The 16545-nt window shown below is 35.8% G+C and overlaps 1 protein-coding gene across 13 annotated transcripts in view; it reads left to right on the top strand.

Moving 5' to 3' along the window:
• Positions 1-16239, top strand: part of rbfox1 (RNA binding fox-1 homolog 1) — a 463109-nt gene extending 446870 nt beyond the window's left edge. For 9 of the 13 annotated variants that reach the window (XM_049467914.1, XM_049467919.1, XM_049467920.1 and 6 more), the window contains 2 exons: positions 10086-10161; positions 13547-13701. In XM_049467914.1, coding sequence (XP_049323871.1) covers positions 10086-10161; positions 13547-13672 — 202 coding nt within the window. In that variant the 3' untranslated portion in view covers positions 13673-13701. The other 4 variants (XM_049467915.1, XM_049467912.1, XM_049467918.1 and 1 more) reach the window with 3 other exon arrangements.
• Positions 16240-16545: the final 306 nt, after the last annotated feature.

Raw genomic sequence — 16545 nt, 5'->3', positions numbered from 1 at the left:
AAACTAGGTTCATAAATCAGAACGGTGCTGGTTCCAAGGTGGTGAAAAAGTGCTACGAGTGAACAAAGTGTTTAAAAACTCCAGCAGCACTGCTGCTGTATCTGATCCACTCACTGTACCACCAGCACTACACACATTACTAACATACACCTCACACACCAACACCATGCTAATCAGTGCTAATCCCTGCAGTGCTGAGAATAATAACAATGATCCACCACCTAAATAATAATAACAGTAGCTGCTCTGTGGTGTTTTTCTCTCCTGTGGGGTTCTGAGTATTGAAGAAAAACAGTGTGAAAGAAAAGAGGATAATAATAATAAAGTATGCAGAGAAACAGATACAGAACTATAGAACGGTCCTATATGCTCAGTGGAGCTGAAAAAAAAAATAGTGGTCATAATGTTATGCTTTATCGGTGTATATATAAATATATTAAAATATAAATATAGCTACATATACACATATATTTATATATATTTATATGATTTGGTTGTTTTTTGTTGTTGGAATTATTTTCCTATTTTTTTCGCTCCTTCATCCACCACATCACATTTTTCTGCTCCAGCCCAGCCCCCCCTCCCCTCCCTCGGCCCCCTCAGCATGTTTGTTATCCTCCTCCATGTCGAGTGTGGGACTGCACTGAGAGCTCTCTGGTTCTTTTATTATTTTTTATATTTTTTTGTCTGCTTGTGAACTGAAACTCATTTACTGTAAAGCAACCTCCTCCTCCTCCTCCTCCTCTTCCTCTTCCTCCCCCTCCTTCACAATCCCAACCCACCCCCTCTACCTCCCCCAAACCCCCAACCCCCACCCCACCCTCCGCCCATACAGCCAGTCAGCAAGCGGTATTGTGAATTTTATCTTCTCTTGCAGAAATCATTTCGTCCTCGTTGCAGCAGATGAAATTTCTTGTAACACCTCTTCAGGTAAAATAAATAAATATGAAAATGAATAACAGATCACCCTCACTTTCTTGATGCACCCATGAGGGAGCAGGCATATCCTTTTTTTATGCACCTCGACAGTGAGTGCTTTTATTGCTCGCCTCTCTTCTTATTTCTGCCCCTTAATTAGTAGATTTTTATTTCTTATTTTTTTTTACTTCTTTTGTTGGTTTCTTTTTCTTTTGTCTTTCCTTTTTTCTCTCTCTTATTACATTTCTGAATGCTCTTCTTCAGAGTGCAGTAGTGGTTGTTCTTTTATTTAATTTAATTTTATTTTTTTTAAATAGAATATATTGCATGAGGATAGCTGGCAGGCATTGCACCCCTTTTTGCTCATCCTCTGTTTCCCTCGCCATTGGCACTGCTTCCAACAGGCATGTGTCCCTTGAAGAGTGAAATGAACACACTGTCACAAGCTTGGAACCTGTGTGATGTCTGTGTGTGTGTGTGTGTGTGTGTGTGTGTATGTGTGTGTGTGTGTGTGTGTGTGGGTGTGTGTGTGGGTTTGGGTTTTATTTTTTTTTCCTTTCTATATCTTTCACGCTTTGTTTGTGTGATCATTCATTTTATTCATTTTATTCAGTTCATCACTCGCTTTCTGTCCTCTTAAGAGCATCTCCATACTCATACATAACCGTGTGAGTAAATGTATGTGTGTGTGTGTGTTAAGTTGTGTGTTGAGTTGTGTTTCTTGTGATTTTGCAGTGGTACGGTGTTGTTTTTGCAGTGGTGGTGTTTTAAAGGTTGCTCGCTTGGATTGCTGCTGTATGTTTTGCACATTGGCTGTAGGTGGTCTAGGTCTTGCAAATGGTGTTAGCCTCTGTGTGTGTGTGTGTGTGTATGGTGGGCAGGGGGGGTTGGCGCTGACTTCAGAGGCAGCGTATTGAAGGGGGAAATGGAACTGTCCATCTACGTATTGATTTTGCGACAGACGCGTTTTATTTTTTCACCGGATAAAATGAATATGCTAACCAGTCTGTAATGTAGGTCGAAAGGGTTGAATTTGAAGGCGTCAGCTGTTTTCAGGAAAAACAAGGGTGGAGTGCGTATAACGCTGTAAAGAAAAAAATCCTATAGACCCCTAATGTCTTCAATTTTTGTCTTTTTTGTCACATTTAAGTGTTTAAAAAAACATCCAACCACTATAAGGCAGTTTCCCAGTCCTTCATTTAGCAAAGCCCTGAATTACATCTTTAAAAATAATTTTATGTCTAATTTTTCCCCATTTTCTCCCCAATTTAGCACAGCCATTTACCCAACCCACTCACTAGGACTCTCCCTATCACTAGTAATGCCCCAAAGACTAGCACATGCTTCCTCTGATACATGTGAAGCCAGCCACCATTTCTTTTCATGCTGCTGCTTGGTTATGATACATCAGCTCACAGACGCCCTGTGTTGTGGACATCACCCCAGGAGTGATGTGGGGAGAGAGCGCCATCTACCCACCCGGAGGGAGTGAGGCCAATTATGCTCCCTGTGAGCACCGGCAGCTTGATGGCAAAGCTGCATGAACAGGATTCGAACCTGCGACCTCCTGCTCATAGTGGCAGAGCTTTAGACTGCTGATCCACTCGGCACCCTACATAGCATTTTGAATGGAGATTTTCTATTGAAAGGAAGAAGTCTATAACTAAACTGAATCCCTGTCCAGGATGACCACATATTTGTGAACATCCCATTGTGGAACTATATATGCTGATATGTGCAAATGCACACACTCACAGCTTATCTTGTACTGGTAGAAAAAAAATGATTACCAATAAAATAGGACTTTTTTAAGCAGAAAACCATTGATCAGCCTATTCCACCATAATATACCAACCGTCAAACATGGTGGTGGTAGTAGTGTGATGGCCTGAAACTGCTCTGCTCTTGAAGGAGAATGTCTGCCCTGCGATTTTTAACCTAAAGCTCAAGTGCAGTTGGGTTATGCAGCAGGACAATGATCCAAAACTCACAAAAAGCTCCAGCTCTGAATGACTCAAAATAAGTTGAATGAATTCCAGTTGGTACTGCCTGACCAGTTATTAGGCTTAGGAGGCAATTACCTTTTTTTTTATTTTACGTGATATATTTTTACTTACGCTTTCCATATCTAAAACTAAAATGAGTTGGATGAGTTGAAACATTTAAAGGTGACAATTAGAAGAAACTAGAACTGGAACAGCATTGTAATTTTGGCTTTTGTTGAGCAAGGCTATGTTCACACAGTTACACAGTAAAAATGGCCCAAATCCAATTAATCAACCAATAGAAATGCTACAAAAAGATATTTTTACATTAAATTAATCAGTATAATTATAGTCCCTATATACCTATGATTGGCAAGCTATGTTGATTCAAATATCTGGACTTTCTGGTGGTCTCTTAGAACTGGTTTGAGAACCACTGGTCTACAGCATAGCCATGCATTGTTGAAGAGTTGAAGGGAGCATACAAATTACCTCCCCGCGAGGAAGAGGTCGATACATATAGAGCGATAGCACTATCGGTGCACATTTTCCAAAATAACGAGCGCAGAGTCAATAATGCAGATACCCATTGGAGATTTATTAAGCTGTATCTCAAGACCCAGATCTAATTTAGCTCTATGTTAGAGTAGCTGTTGTTCATTAGCCACGACATACAGCATACCAGCCCCATAAATCTGTTTTTGCCTTTGACTCGTCTCAGTAGACCAGAGCAGACGACGCCGAGTCTGCTGGAGCAGCACGAGATGAACCATCAGACGTCTCGATCTCACAGGACGTGTGTGCTTTGGCATCTGTATATGTTAGGGCTGCACTAATCTATCATTAGTTAATCATTATCTCGGTAGTGAATTTCCCCTGCAATATATGCAATGAGCCCTCATTCAAATGAGCATCTTTATGAGGGTGTGGATTATTCAGTATAATTAAATGATCCAGCAAAATGTATTATTCCTTTTAAAACTAAATAATTCAACTTGATTTTTTGAACATTCACAAAAAGTTAAGCAAAAAAGGGCATTTAGAATAGCTATTAAGACCTCCAAGAAGAGGGCGCCGAGTGGTCCAGCGGTCTAAAGCGCTGCCACTATGAGCAGGAGGTCACAGGTTCGAACCCCCTCTCATGTAGCTTGCCATCAAGCTGCCAGCCCTGCTCCCTCCGGGTGGGTATATGGCGCTCTCTCCCCACATCACTCCTGGGGTGATGTCCACAGCACAGGGCGTCTGTGAGCTGATGTATCAGAACCGAGTCGCTGCGCTTTCCTCCGAGCGCGCTGTGATGCTGCTCGGTAATGCTGCATCAGCAGCAGCTCGAAAAGAAGCGGTGGGTGACTTCACATGTATCGGAGGAAGCCTGTGTTAGTCTTCACCCTCCTGGTGTGTTGGGGCATTAGTAGTGATAGGGGGAGTCCTGATGAGTGGGTTGGGTAATTGGCTGTGTAAATTGAGGTGAAAATAGGAAAAATAGATATAGATTTGTATAGTGGTTGGTGTGGCGCAGTGGATAACACCACTACCTAATAGTGAGCTACTACATCATGTGGAAAACTAGGGTTCAATTCCCAGCCTAGGTGACTTGATGCTGTGCTACACCAATAAGAGTCCTTGGGCAAGACTCCTAACACTACATTGACATAACCTTATAAGTCACTCTGGATAAAAGTGTCAGCTAAATGCCGTAAATGTACTGGAAAAAATTAAGTTTCTGAATCAGTTTCTCTGATTTTTGCTATTTATAGGTAAATGTTTGAGTAAAATGAACATTGTTGTTTTATTCTATGAACTACAGACAACATTTCTCCCAAATTCCAAATAAAAAAAGATATATATTTTTAATTTAGAGCATTTATTTACAGAAAATGAGAAATGGCTGAAATATAAAAAAAAATGTAGAGCTTTCAGACCTCAAATAATGCAAAGAAAAAAATGCTTATAACCTCTTTATATTATTACACTTAAAAAAAATTCTGTTTAAAAACAGTAGGAAAAGTGCATGAAATATGGTGTAAATATTAATATTAACCAAAAAAGAGTTTCTGCCAAGAGGTCCAGCAAATCTGACTCAGCAATAAGTGTTCTTTATACAGCGTTCTATATACCACTAATAGTGTGGGTTTAATACAGGCAGATTTGCTGTGAGTTACTGGGAGCACTGAAGACAGCTTCTTGGACTCTTATCCTAGCCTATTTTAGTGCTATGTAGGGCCATTTTAAACAGTTTTTTATTAAAGAAATATAGATAAATATATTGCACATCCAGAGCTTATCAGAGAAAAGAGATTTACTGCCTTGATATTAGATTATTTTACTTGTATGAAACTAAAGGTTTACTTTTTGTAGTATATTTATTTCACTGTTTTTTTACTCCACACCTCAAAACATTGTTTTATTTGTGAGTTAACATCTTTTAGAAACATTATTTGATCATTTAAGCCTTTCAGACCCTGCATCCATTACAATGGACATCATATATTTTCTTATCAAAAATCTTTTATTGCACATAACACTATTTGAGAGCCTATTGTACACCAATAAAACAGTAGTTTGGCCCCGCCCACTTCACTGGGACATAGGAGTAGTACAGTCTTTGAGGCAAAGTAACAGCTAATTTGAACTAATTTAGTGTGATTTACAACTCTTTTTATTCATATTTTGAATGTTTAGGGATGGTTTATGAAATAAAATAATATCAATATGAAATGTAACATATTACATACAGGGCTCCAATGCAATGTAAACAAAAAAAAATATTAAATGTTTAAATTAATTGGATTTGATTGGTAATTTAACATAATTTAAAAAGTTTTATTTTTTTAATTTAAGAACATTCAGATCAACAGTTTTATTTGGTAAATTAACATAATTTAGAAACAGTTTATTTTTGTAATTTAACATAATTTAAAACCAATTTTACTTGGTAAATTAACATCTTTTTGAAACTGTTTTATTTGGTAATTTAACATTGTTTAGAAACAGTTTTATTTGATGATTTAACATCATTTAGAAACTGTTTTATTTGGTAATTTTACATCATTTAGAAACTGTTTTTTCTGTAATTTACCATTATTTAGAAACAGTTTTATTTAATCATTTAACATCATTCAGGAACAGGTTTATTTGGCAATTTAGCATCATATAGAAACAGTTTTATGAGGCAAAGTAACAGCTAATTTTTACTAATATAGTGTGCTTTAGAACACTTTTTTTATCATGTTTTTAATGTTTAGCTATGGTTTATGAAATAAAAAGTCAATATGAAATATAACATATTACACACAGGCCTCCATTGCAAAAAATAAATATTTCTAATATTTGGATTTATTTGTTATATATTTATTTATTTGTTGCATTATAGACATAATAAAACATTGTTATATTTTTTCCCATCACTGTAGATAATTCAGGTCTAAAAGAGTTAACAACATGTAACATCCTTCATAATCAGTTTAATTTGGTAATTTAACATCGTTTAGAAAACATACATAAATAGTAATTTTGGAGCCGTCCACTTAGAAAATATTTAGGAAAACCAAAGTGGCATAAAATTATTTGAAATAATATAATGTCAATTTTATTCTTTTTTTAAAGGTAACAGCAGTGAGACACTTATTTTAACAAAAAACAAAGCAATGTCCCGCCCACACATTAACAGTATGATTTAATCAGGCTTTTCATTACTGAACGCTCGGAGGATAATTTGAGAGACACCGTGTCCTAAGGGTCACCTTTTCAACCGCGGAGGCCAGTAGAGTGTGCTGAAGTCCTGGGCTGAACAGTCGAGTGCATCCTCATTAAAAGTAGCCCCTGTAAACAGAGATAACACAGGTCAAACAAACCGCCTGGCAGGGCAATGAAATATGAAGACAGGGGCGACTGTAGACTGAATAACAATGTCCATACTAATCTGTAGTGGATTAACTTCTTAATCGCAAAGAGTGAGTGAATATGTAAATTGCCTCATTTACAGGCTGTGCCCTGCCTCCTGATTGGCCCTTATCAGGTCCAAAAAACACCATGCATGCATAACAAGGCTCAGAGGAGCAGATAATTCGGGCTATGTTACCCGCCAGGTCCCAGGAGCCCTCACACTCGCTCAATCAGAGCTCCTCAGGTAGGGCAGGGCCAGATCTCAGGATACAAAACCACACCCACCATGCATACCATGTGATACACAGTTTTATTTGATTGGTGGAGCAGGTTCAGAAATTCTAATAGAGCCATCTGCTTCAGAGGAGATAAAGACAACTGTAGATGAAAAATGATTAAATTAAAATTAGAATGATTCAAATATAAAATTTATATCTCTAGTCTATTTTGGGTAGATAACCTCTTTTACAGTTTTTGGAACATGTGTTTTTTATGATTTTTTTTTTCAAAATAAACACAACATTTGCTTTTTCATAACTTGATTTATTTTTTCCACAAACCATAAATCTATTAATTTCATTAATGTCACTAAAACACTTAACATTGTATTTTGTGTACAAGTTCAAGGTGTAACAATCAAAAACATAAAGTAATGCAGGCTCCAGCAGACAAAGGCGCTGCAACTATGATCTCGAGATCGCTGGTTCGAATCCTCTTCATGTAGCTTGCCATCGGCTGACTTCACATGTATCGGAGGAGGCATGTGCTAGTCTTCACCCTCCTAGTGTTGGGGCATCACTAGTTATAGAGGGAGGCTGGGTAATTGGCCGTGTAATTTGGGGAGTAAATGATACAAAAATAGAAATACAATTATTTAAAAAAAAATAATAATAATTAAAGATGTGTCCAAATCTGCTTGTTTAAAAAAAATCACTCATTATTTATATCTGTACAATCCAACCCACGTTTGTAAGAGTGTGGAGAGTGTGTAAATTTAAATATAGGAGTTTAACAATCTGAATATTGCCAGATTTGTGGTTAAACAATCCAAATTATTAGCAGTAAAAGCTCTAATATCAAGGACAAGCATAAAACAGCTATTGGTTTATGAATTTGCTGAATGCTTCTTTTTTTCTAACTATTGAGATAAACAGTTAAATTGATTACAATTGTCTAATCATGTAGACTGATAGAGATTACTGGTAGAGTTGTGCATGCCATTTTAAATGAGTTGTTAAAAACCTCTGCACATTTTAATGTTTGTACGTCTTTTCATATGCCGATGAGCTCTCACAAATCTTTCGCAGCTTGCCATTTGTGTGCAACCGATCAGAAATAAGTGTGCAGAGAAGGAAATTAACAATTAATCTTAGCAGTTTATGAACAACTTAAAAAATGTCGGTTTTGCAAGTGTTTCTCAAAAGTTTTCTTAGTGTCCAAAATTGCGAAAGAATTTTAAAGTAGGTATTTGTTGATTCTGCCTCTAATTCTGCACAGAAAAAGCACCACCACTGATTTATAGAAACATTTATGCTCAGAACTGTACAGAATTGAAGGACCTGTAGGAGTTACACATGAGTCCAGAACCTGTAATATCTACTCTACCCATCATTAAATAAATATAGCCAAAATATGTTTAATACTAAGAAGATACTACAAGATAACCACAAACTAATCTGTATTGTGTTAGAAATTAGAAATACTACTACTAATAAAAATAATAATAATAATAATAATAATAATAGTAATAATGATATTAATAACACAAATCCAGGGTCAGACAGGTTCCAGCACCTCTGGAGCAGAAAGGGGTCAAAGGTCTTTTTTAATAGCCCAAAGTGACAGCTTAGTGGACCATGGAATTGAACCCACAACCCTGTGATTGATAACCCAGTGATGTAGCCGCATTCAGTATAATATCTATAAACATGTTTAGAATCATATTTAACATGAAAAATATCTAAAAAATTAAACTAAATCTTTTTTTACCAAACCATGCATGGAAATTGCACACATGTCCACACACTTTTACAAACGTTAATATACAGAATAAACACAAAACACATATTCAGATTGCTGTATAGGAAAAAATAGTGGTACCAATCGATTAAAAAATGTATGATTAATCACAACAATATTCTGTGATTAACTGTGATTTATCACACTTGTATCACACCTATAGTTTGATTCTATAATCCATATCAGTTGATGAGTTCATTTATTTGGAGAGTTTTCTCCTTCTGTTTGGTTTGGTTTCACACAGGCACAAACCTTAACGCACTAAAATGTGCACCAATGAACCACGTAAGCACATCGTCTCTTCTGATTGGTCAGAGCTCTCTGGTGCGGGAGTCATGCAACTGTGAGCAGGGAACGCTGCACATGCTGTGTCCTTAGAGTATAAACAGCATGGAGCATTGTCTATATATATTATCTGGATAATATATCAGATTAAGCTGCACCTCAACAGCAGTTTAGCTCAATTAAAAATAAGTATATTTGATATTTGATGGGTCAGATCGAGACCAGATCACGTTCTCACCACAAGCAAACCACTCCAGAAATAAAAATCTTCACATTGGGTGGGGACAGGTCAGATTACCAAAGAAGTTTGGGTCAAATTTTATGGCATACTTAATTGCATTAAAAAATAATAACACGTTACTGATTTCAAATTATCTGTGTGCATTAATGCTTTAAGAGTATGACAGCCCTAAGAAAAAAATCAACATATTGAGACACCATCTATTGAATCTGATTTTAAATTCAGATTTTGCTGCATTATTGGACCCCTAGCTCAATTAATAACATGCAAATATGAGTATGTTGTCATTAACACCATTAGCTAAGTAAAGCTTGTATAGATAAAATGAGTGTGACTACAACTGCACTGCCATCCCATGATCACATGACTGCACATCAATTACTGGAGCATTATTAGAACATGCAGTGACTTTTTTTTTTTCTTTTCTTTTTTTTTGCTTCAGAGCATCTTATCCTTTTTTCCTCCCGTATCCGAGATCTCAAACAGTATTAAATAAATGTGTCCCGCAGCTTTTTTACAGCATGACGACAGAAAGCTTGTGTTTCTGTGACTCCATCCAGCCGCCATTCCGAAACACTTTAAAATCATTACCATTCTCAGGCCATGTATTTGCTTGTGTTCTGTGGTGCTGTGTGGACGTGGGGGAGGTGGGGCTGGGGGAGGTGGGGCTGATCTGTTTATGTTATGAATATAAAGAGAAACACTTATTGTTTTTCTCCGGTGTAACGCCATTGTTCTTTGTGTTTCCACAGTTACGGACGAGTTTATGCTGCCGACCCCTACAACCACGCACTTGCTCCAGCAGCCACATACAGCGTTGGTGCCATGGTGAGCAAACCTGACCCTGCTTTCTCTAGCTCTCCATATCTCTATGTCTTCAATGTCTCTTTGTCTGTCTTGCATTTATATTGGATATACATCCCTGTATTTTCCTTATCGAGCAGGGTTCCCACTCCTTCTGGAAAATCTGGAAGAGCTTCAAATTTAGAGACTTGTTTCTAGTAAATAAATGACTATAAAACTATAAAAAAAAATTAAATCAAAATGTTCTTAATCCTTAGTAAATATTATTAAAATGTGATACGTTTTGTTATGTTTTATTGATAAGTTTTGTTTTTTATGAGTTCTGTAATGCTGTCTTGTGGACAGATATCATTGCTGTCAAATAAAAAAACTCAAAAACAGCCACTTTACAGGAGAGAGATAAAACCTTTCTTGACTTTCAATGAAAGTTTGTGATTATTATTTTAATTATAATAAGATTAGTGGCGTCTTAGCTACGTTACCGGGAAGAGAACTAAAGTTAGCGGCAAGCTAGATAACATTAGCGGCGAACTAGATACCATAATAACATTAGCGGCGAGTTAGCTACATTACCGGTGAGAGAACTAACGTTAACGGAGAGCTAGCTAACATACTAATGTAGCTAGCTACATTACTGGGAAGAGCTAGAGAACTAGCTAACATAGTAACATTACCAGCGAGCTATAACATTAGCGGCGAGTTTACTATGTTACGGGGAGAGAACTAAGGTTAGCGGAAAGCTAGCTAACATAGTAATGTAAGCGACAAGTTAGCTACGTTACCAGCAAGAGAACTAAGGTAAACGGCAAGCTAGATAACATAACATTAGCGGCGGGTTAGCTATGTTAAGAGGGAGAGAACTAAGGTTAGTGGAAAGCTAGCTAACATAGTAACGTAAGCGGCAAGTTAGCTACGTTACCGGCGAGAGAACTAAGGTTAGAGGAGATCTAGATAACATAGTAAATTATGATCTATATACCCAAAATTATGACTACATTTTTGGGTCTTAAATTGTATTTATTGCAGTCTAAAAAAGGTCTTAAAAAGCATTAAATTTGACTTCCTTAGCATAATATACTACTCCTATTGTACATTTATTATCGCTGTATTTGTAATCTATATTAATACTATATTATTCCTCATTGTTGTACAGAATTGAGGAAAAATGTCCTGAAAATGTCCTAAAAAAAATGATTTTCTAGAAAGAGTGGGAACCCTGTCCAGTCCCTTCACTCCCGGTCTGCACTCGGCGTCGTTTGCCGTCTTCCTCCCCCTCCCCCGTCTCTCCCAGTGCATGTTTTTTAGCACAGCTGATATCTCCTTGGTTAAACTTAATTGAATTTGTCTCTTGTGCTAACGGCAGCTGAAATGCCACATTAATCCTCCCAGTAAACGTGATAAATGTCTTAATTTCTTGGCAGTGTAGTGCATGTTAGTTATTATATTTCTAATTTTGCGAATATCACCTAGCTGAGCGCTCCCCTTAATGGAATAATTAGTCATTTTGATAATTAAATCCATCACCTAAGTGGTGCTGTAGCAACAGCTAAAAGGGGGAAAGAGAGAGCAGACAGGCAGACTAGGGGTTTGGAGGAAGGAGTCTGAGGAAGGCTGGGTAGAGAGAGAGGTTGGGGGAAAAAGAGGGAGGCGGCGGTGGCACAGGGCAGCCGGGAGTCCACGACAAGGAAACATATGAGCCTGTTTTCACTGATTTCATGTTTAATTATAAACAACCATAATGCATGAATGCTGTAAATAAGTGTGAAATACATGTGATTGCTGTTTTTTTTTTTTTTGGAAGCCCTTAGAAATTGCAGTTATTTCCAGCTAAAAAAGCGGAGTGTGATTTAATATTATACACTTTTCTTTACTGTGCAAATTGTACTTATTATATCTAATTTAATTTTTTTAATTAATAGAAAATCAATACATTTAAATAAATGTTGTTTCCAAATGGCAACCGCATTCTAATTTAGATCTGCAATAGAGGTGTTGCAAAATGTTTATTTTATACTGTTTAAGACATTTTAGCCATTAGTCGCTTTATATAAAAAATATACACATTCAAATGTATTTGTTTTATGTAAACATAATAATATAATAAGTTATATGTAATTTAATTGAATAACATTTAATTTAATTAGAATCAAGACTATTATTGACCACATGAAACAAAGAACAGATTCCAATAAAAAAGAATGTGATGAAAAATATAAGGATGCAATGATACAGAAATTTTGGACCAGTGCCAATATTCAATATTTTTTGGCAATTACATTTATATAATATAGTAGCATATATATCATGTAGTAGTACAATACAGTCTTTTGCAAAACTTTGTTTTAATTCAAAAATATTTATTTAGAGTCTTTTCATTGCTAAGGCCAGAATATATAAACTCATAAAGTGCAATTTAACATTTAAATTTAAAGTAATAAAATAATGAATGTATTTTCACTTACAAACAAAAATAATACATGGAATCAACCTCCAACCTTATTCATAAAATTAGCATTACTAATACAATTGTACTATAATAATAATAATAATAATATGCAAACAGATGAGAACAGTATTATAATATTAACATTTAACAGTTTTTTTATGTAAATTGAAATTAAATGCAAAAACATGTTTAACATTTTAGCCTGCTTTCCCGGCTTTATCTAAACACATTTGAGGTTTTCATTAGATTTAGAACAGTTATATTATTCATATAATTTAAGATATATTATCTTGCTATGCTTCCAATATGATTGTGCAACCCTGTTCAATTTTAACACATAAAGCCTTTAGTTTTCCAGAAAAAGAAAAATAGTATAAAAAAAAGTAGTTAAGCATGAAGAAATGGAAGAAACTCATAACCTTGTTCTCAGGCTGCAGCAAATATTGATTATCATTTCTCACTGGTATCTCTTTGAAACAAGCTTAACAAGATTAAAAAAAAACAAACAAAAAGTGTGAATATATATTTATGTGTATTATAATTTGATTTTAATGAAAAGTTATGAAATGTACAGGTGTGTTTATTGTAAACGTTTCAGACATGCAGTATTAAAAAAAAAATCAATACAGAAACTTGTGAAGGCACAGAATGAAAATCAAATTCACTGAAATATGGATAAAGGTTTTTAATGAAAAGGTATTAAATGTACAGTTAGTGTTTAGATAGTTTAGAGAGTTTTTTTTTTGCTCTTAAAAAAGTTTTAAAACTCAAAGCTGTGGACATTATTGGATTTTGAGTAATATCTGTGTAATAAGTATGAATGAATTGATGTATTAATATGAGGTGATAACTGTAGTTCTGAGGGTTGGATGATGATGATGCTGCTGATGCTGCTGCTACTCTGCGTGATGTTTTGTCACTTGTTCTGCTTTCATAATTTTTTTTTATTTATGTTTTAAGTAGTTAAGCTCGTTTCTCCTGGCATGCGGTGTGTTGGTGTGCTTGCTGCATGAGGATGGTGGTCTCGGGTGTCGGTGGGGGTATGTACAGAGCACTGAACAGAGCGCTGGTGTCGCTCAGGCCTGGTGATTAACGCTGTGCTCGCCCGTGGCTTCTCTCCATAGAACGCTTTCGCGCCCCTGACCGATGCCAAGACCAGGAGTCACGCGGATGATGTGGGTCTCGTTCTTTCTTCATTGCAGGCTAGTATATACCGAGGTGGATACAGTCGTTTCGCTCCATACTAAAAAAAAACAACAACAACAACAACAACAACTACAACAACAACAACAAAAGAAAACAAAACCTATCGAAACCTAAATGAGAATCTTCCTGTGGGGTAAAGAGAGAATAATTCAAGAGGCCTGGGTATTGCAATACATGCAGTAGTGCATCATTTTGGCATCTCTTAAGAGAGAGGACAAAAATGGATATTTTTCATCTTATACCTCAGATATTTTGTGCTGTGTATTTTAATATTGTGGGTTTTTAATTTCTAAAGATTACATAGATGGTTGGCTGTAGAGGTTTCTGTGGTGATCTAGAGAGCTGCTAGATTTTAAAAAGAGACGAGATAAAAAAATAAAAAAACACATTAAAGATACAAATTGTTAGGGATTTATCATGTAAATGAATTATTGAATTATGATGTATGATAAATATTAAGTCCCTTGGGGTTATCATATTTTGTAAGAGTGTAAGTGACTACAGTAGTCAAGTGATTTTCTGCTCTTCGTTTTTCGTTTTCTTTCATTTTTTTTTTTTAGGCCTTTCGGTTCTTTTTTGGTTCTTTTATTAATTATTATTAAATATTATATTGTTATTATTATTTCTGGGTGTTTTGGGTCACAAGTTTGTATTATTATTATTTTATTTTATTTTTCGCTTGTGGTTTCCATGCTGGAAGGATAACGAGATAAAGAGAGAGAAAAAGAACGAAAGGTAGGACGAACGAAAGAAAGGAAAAGAGAGAAGGAAAGATTGATACAGAGTTATACAGCAAAAAGTGAGTGTAAGACGGCCACACCTCAGGCGTAAAGAGAAAGCGAGAAAGAATGCAAGAGAGAGAGAGAGAGAAAAAGAAAGAGAAAGAGAGAGAGAGAGGTGGGCCCGAGGAGAAGCAGCACCCTGAGGGTGGTACAGGGCCGTACGCTACAGAAGGAGAGAAACCACGGAGGCATCGGTTCTTTCAGACGTCTGATATCAGTCATCACTCAAAGCCAAAGTTTACGTTCCCAGGATGTTGTTTCATGTTCGGAATTTTACATAGCGGCTCTTAGATACAGTCCACAAAAACTTCACCACGACAGTATTTTACTGTTTACCTGTTTATCTAGTTCGTAGATCAGGCCCTTAACTAGTTTATGCCAACCACAAGAAGTTCTTTTTATATTACGGTACTTCCAGTATATTGATTGATATAATTGCTGACTTTTATATTATGGGAGAGATAAATAACTTAAAAAATAATAATAATAAAAAAAAATAAAAAATAAAAAAAAAACGCGGCGAAAGTAGCGCCGTTTATATTTTTCGTTTCGTTTTTCTTTCTTCTTTTTTTTTCGAAAGTAATGAAACTATAATTATTTGTACCAGATAAAAGTGAAAAAAAAAAATAAATGATGATAATAATTATAATAATAATAATAATAATAATAATAATAAACCAACCGTGTATTAAATTTGATCTGTTCAGTGGAAATGTTCTCTTATACGAAATACACAGCTGTGTAATGTTTTAGATTTAGTGTGGTAGACCAACTGTTAGAGAAAGGTGTCTCATTTTTTATGGAATCATACTCAAGATTTATATCAACACTTTACAAGTAATGCAATCATTATGTAGATATGATCATAGTATTTTTGTCAACTGTACTATTTTGCACACACGACCTGCAGTTTTTTCATCACTTCTCTCAGCTTGTGGGACGTTACATTGTCTGTTCTTTCCTCTTTTTTTTTGTTGTTTGTTTCTTGTTTGTTTTTATCTGGTTGAATTTTTTTATTTTTATTTTTATTTTTTCGTTTCGCTTCCTTTTGGTTTTGATATCATTTTTAATGTGACATCCTTTGTATTGTTATTTTCTAGAAACACAGCCTTTACACTTTGAAACTGTTTGATTATCGAGAAACTGAGAAATATAGGAATTGTGAAAAAGATATCTATATGTAAATATGAATAATGATAAATATGTCATTTACAAGTGCTACACAAACAAGCTGTCGAGGTGTCCTTGAAGAGTCGCAGCTTGTGCTGTGCATACGCGAAGAACTTCCCTACATGTTGTTTACAGTATACCTACTTAGAGGTGTTTGTCACATATCTCATTTTCTTCTTCTTCTTTTTTCCTTTTTTGGGTTATTTTTTTGTATTTATAAAAAAGGGTTAAAATACATAAAATACAAGCGAAAAAAACAAAACAAAAAAAAAAAAACAGCAGCTTAAATTTATCCAGCTGCAAAAATATCCTCTTGTGTACTGTGTGTGTGTCCTACCACACAACTGGGCAAAAATATCGTATCCACTGCTGTAACTCTGCTATACTTTCTGCTTCCAGTAGGTGTTGTGAACAGGCCTTCTCCTTGTCATTGTATGTGCATGCACTATGATCCGCATAACAGTAACCATCAATAAAGTTTCTCAAGATAAGGAGAAATTGTGGTGGCCTAGTTTTTTTCTCTCTTATTTTTTATTTTTTGGGGTGGGGGGAGCTATTCTCATAAACTGCTATATGTTGCTGAGTGGATCATGTTTCTCGGTGATGGAGTGCGTTTTTCCCTCTGATTTGATTTACCTGAGTTTAAATTGCGTTTAAAGGCACGAGGCAAAGGGGAAACGATGATCTCCGAGGAGCCGGAATAAAATTGTGCCTCCAGGACCGAGGCGCTCATCCCTCAGGTTGAAACGCGCTGCCTCTACGCCGAGGATGTGGAGGCGAGGAGAAACCCCACAATCTGATAAA

Source organism: Astyanax mexicanus, chromosome 19 (assembly GCF_023375975.1).
Source record: "Astyanax mexicanus isolate ESR-SI-001 chromosome 19, AstMex3_surface, whole genome shotgun sequence".
Taxonomy (NCBI): Eukaryota; Metazoa; Chordata; class Actinopteri; order Characiformes; family Acestrorhamphidae; genus Astyanax; species Astyanax mexicanus.
This window is presented reverse-complemented; position numbering and strand designations above follow the sequence as displayed.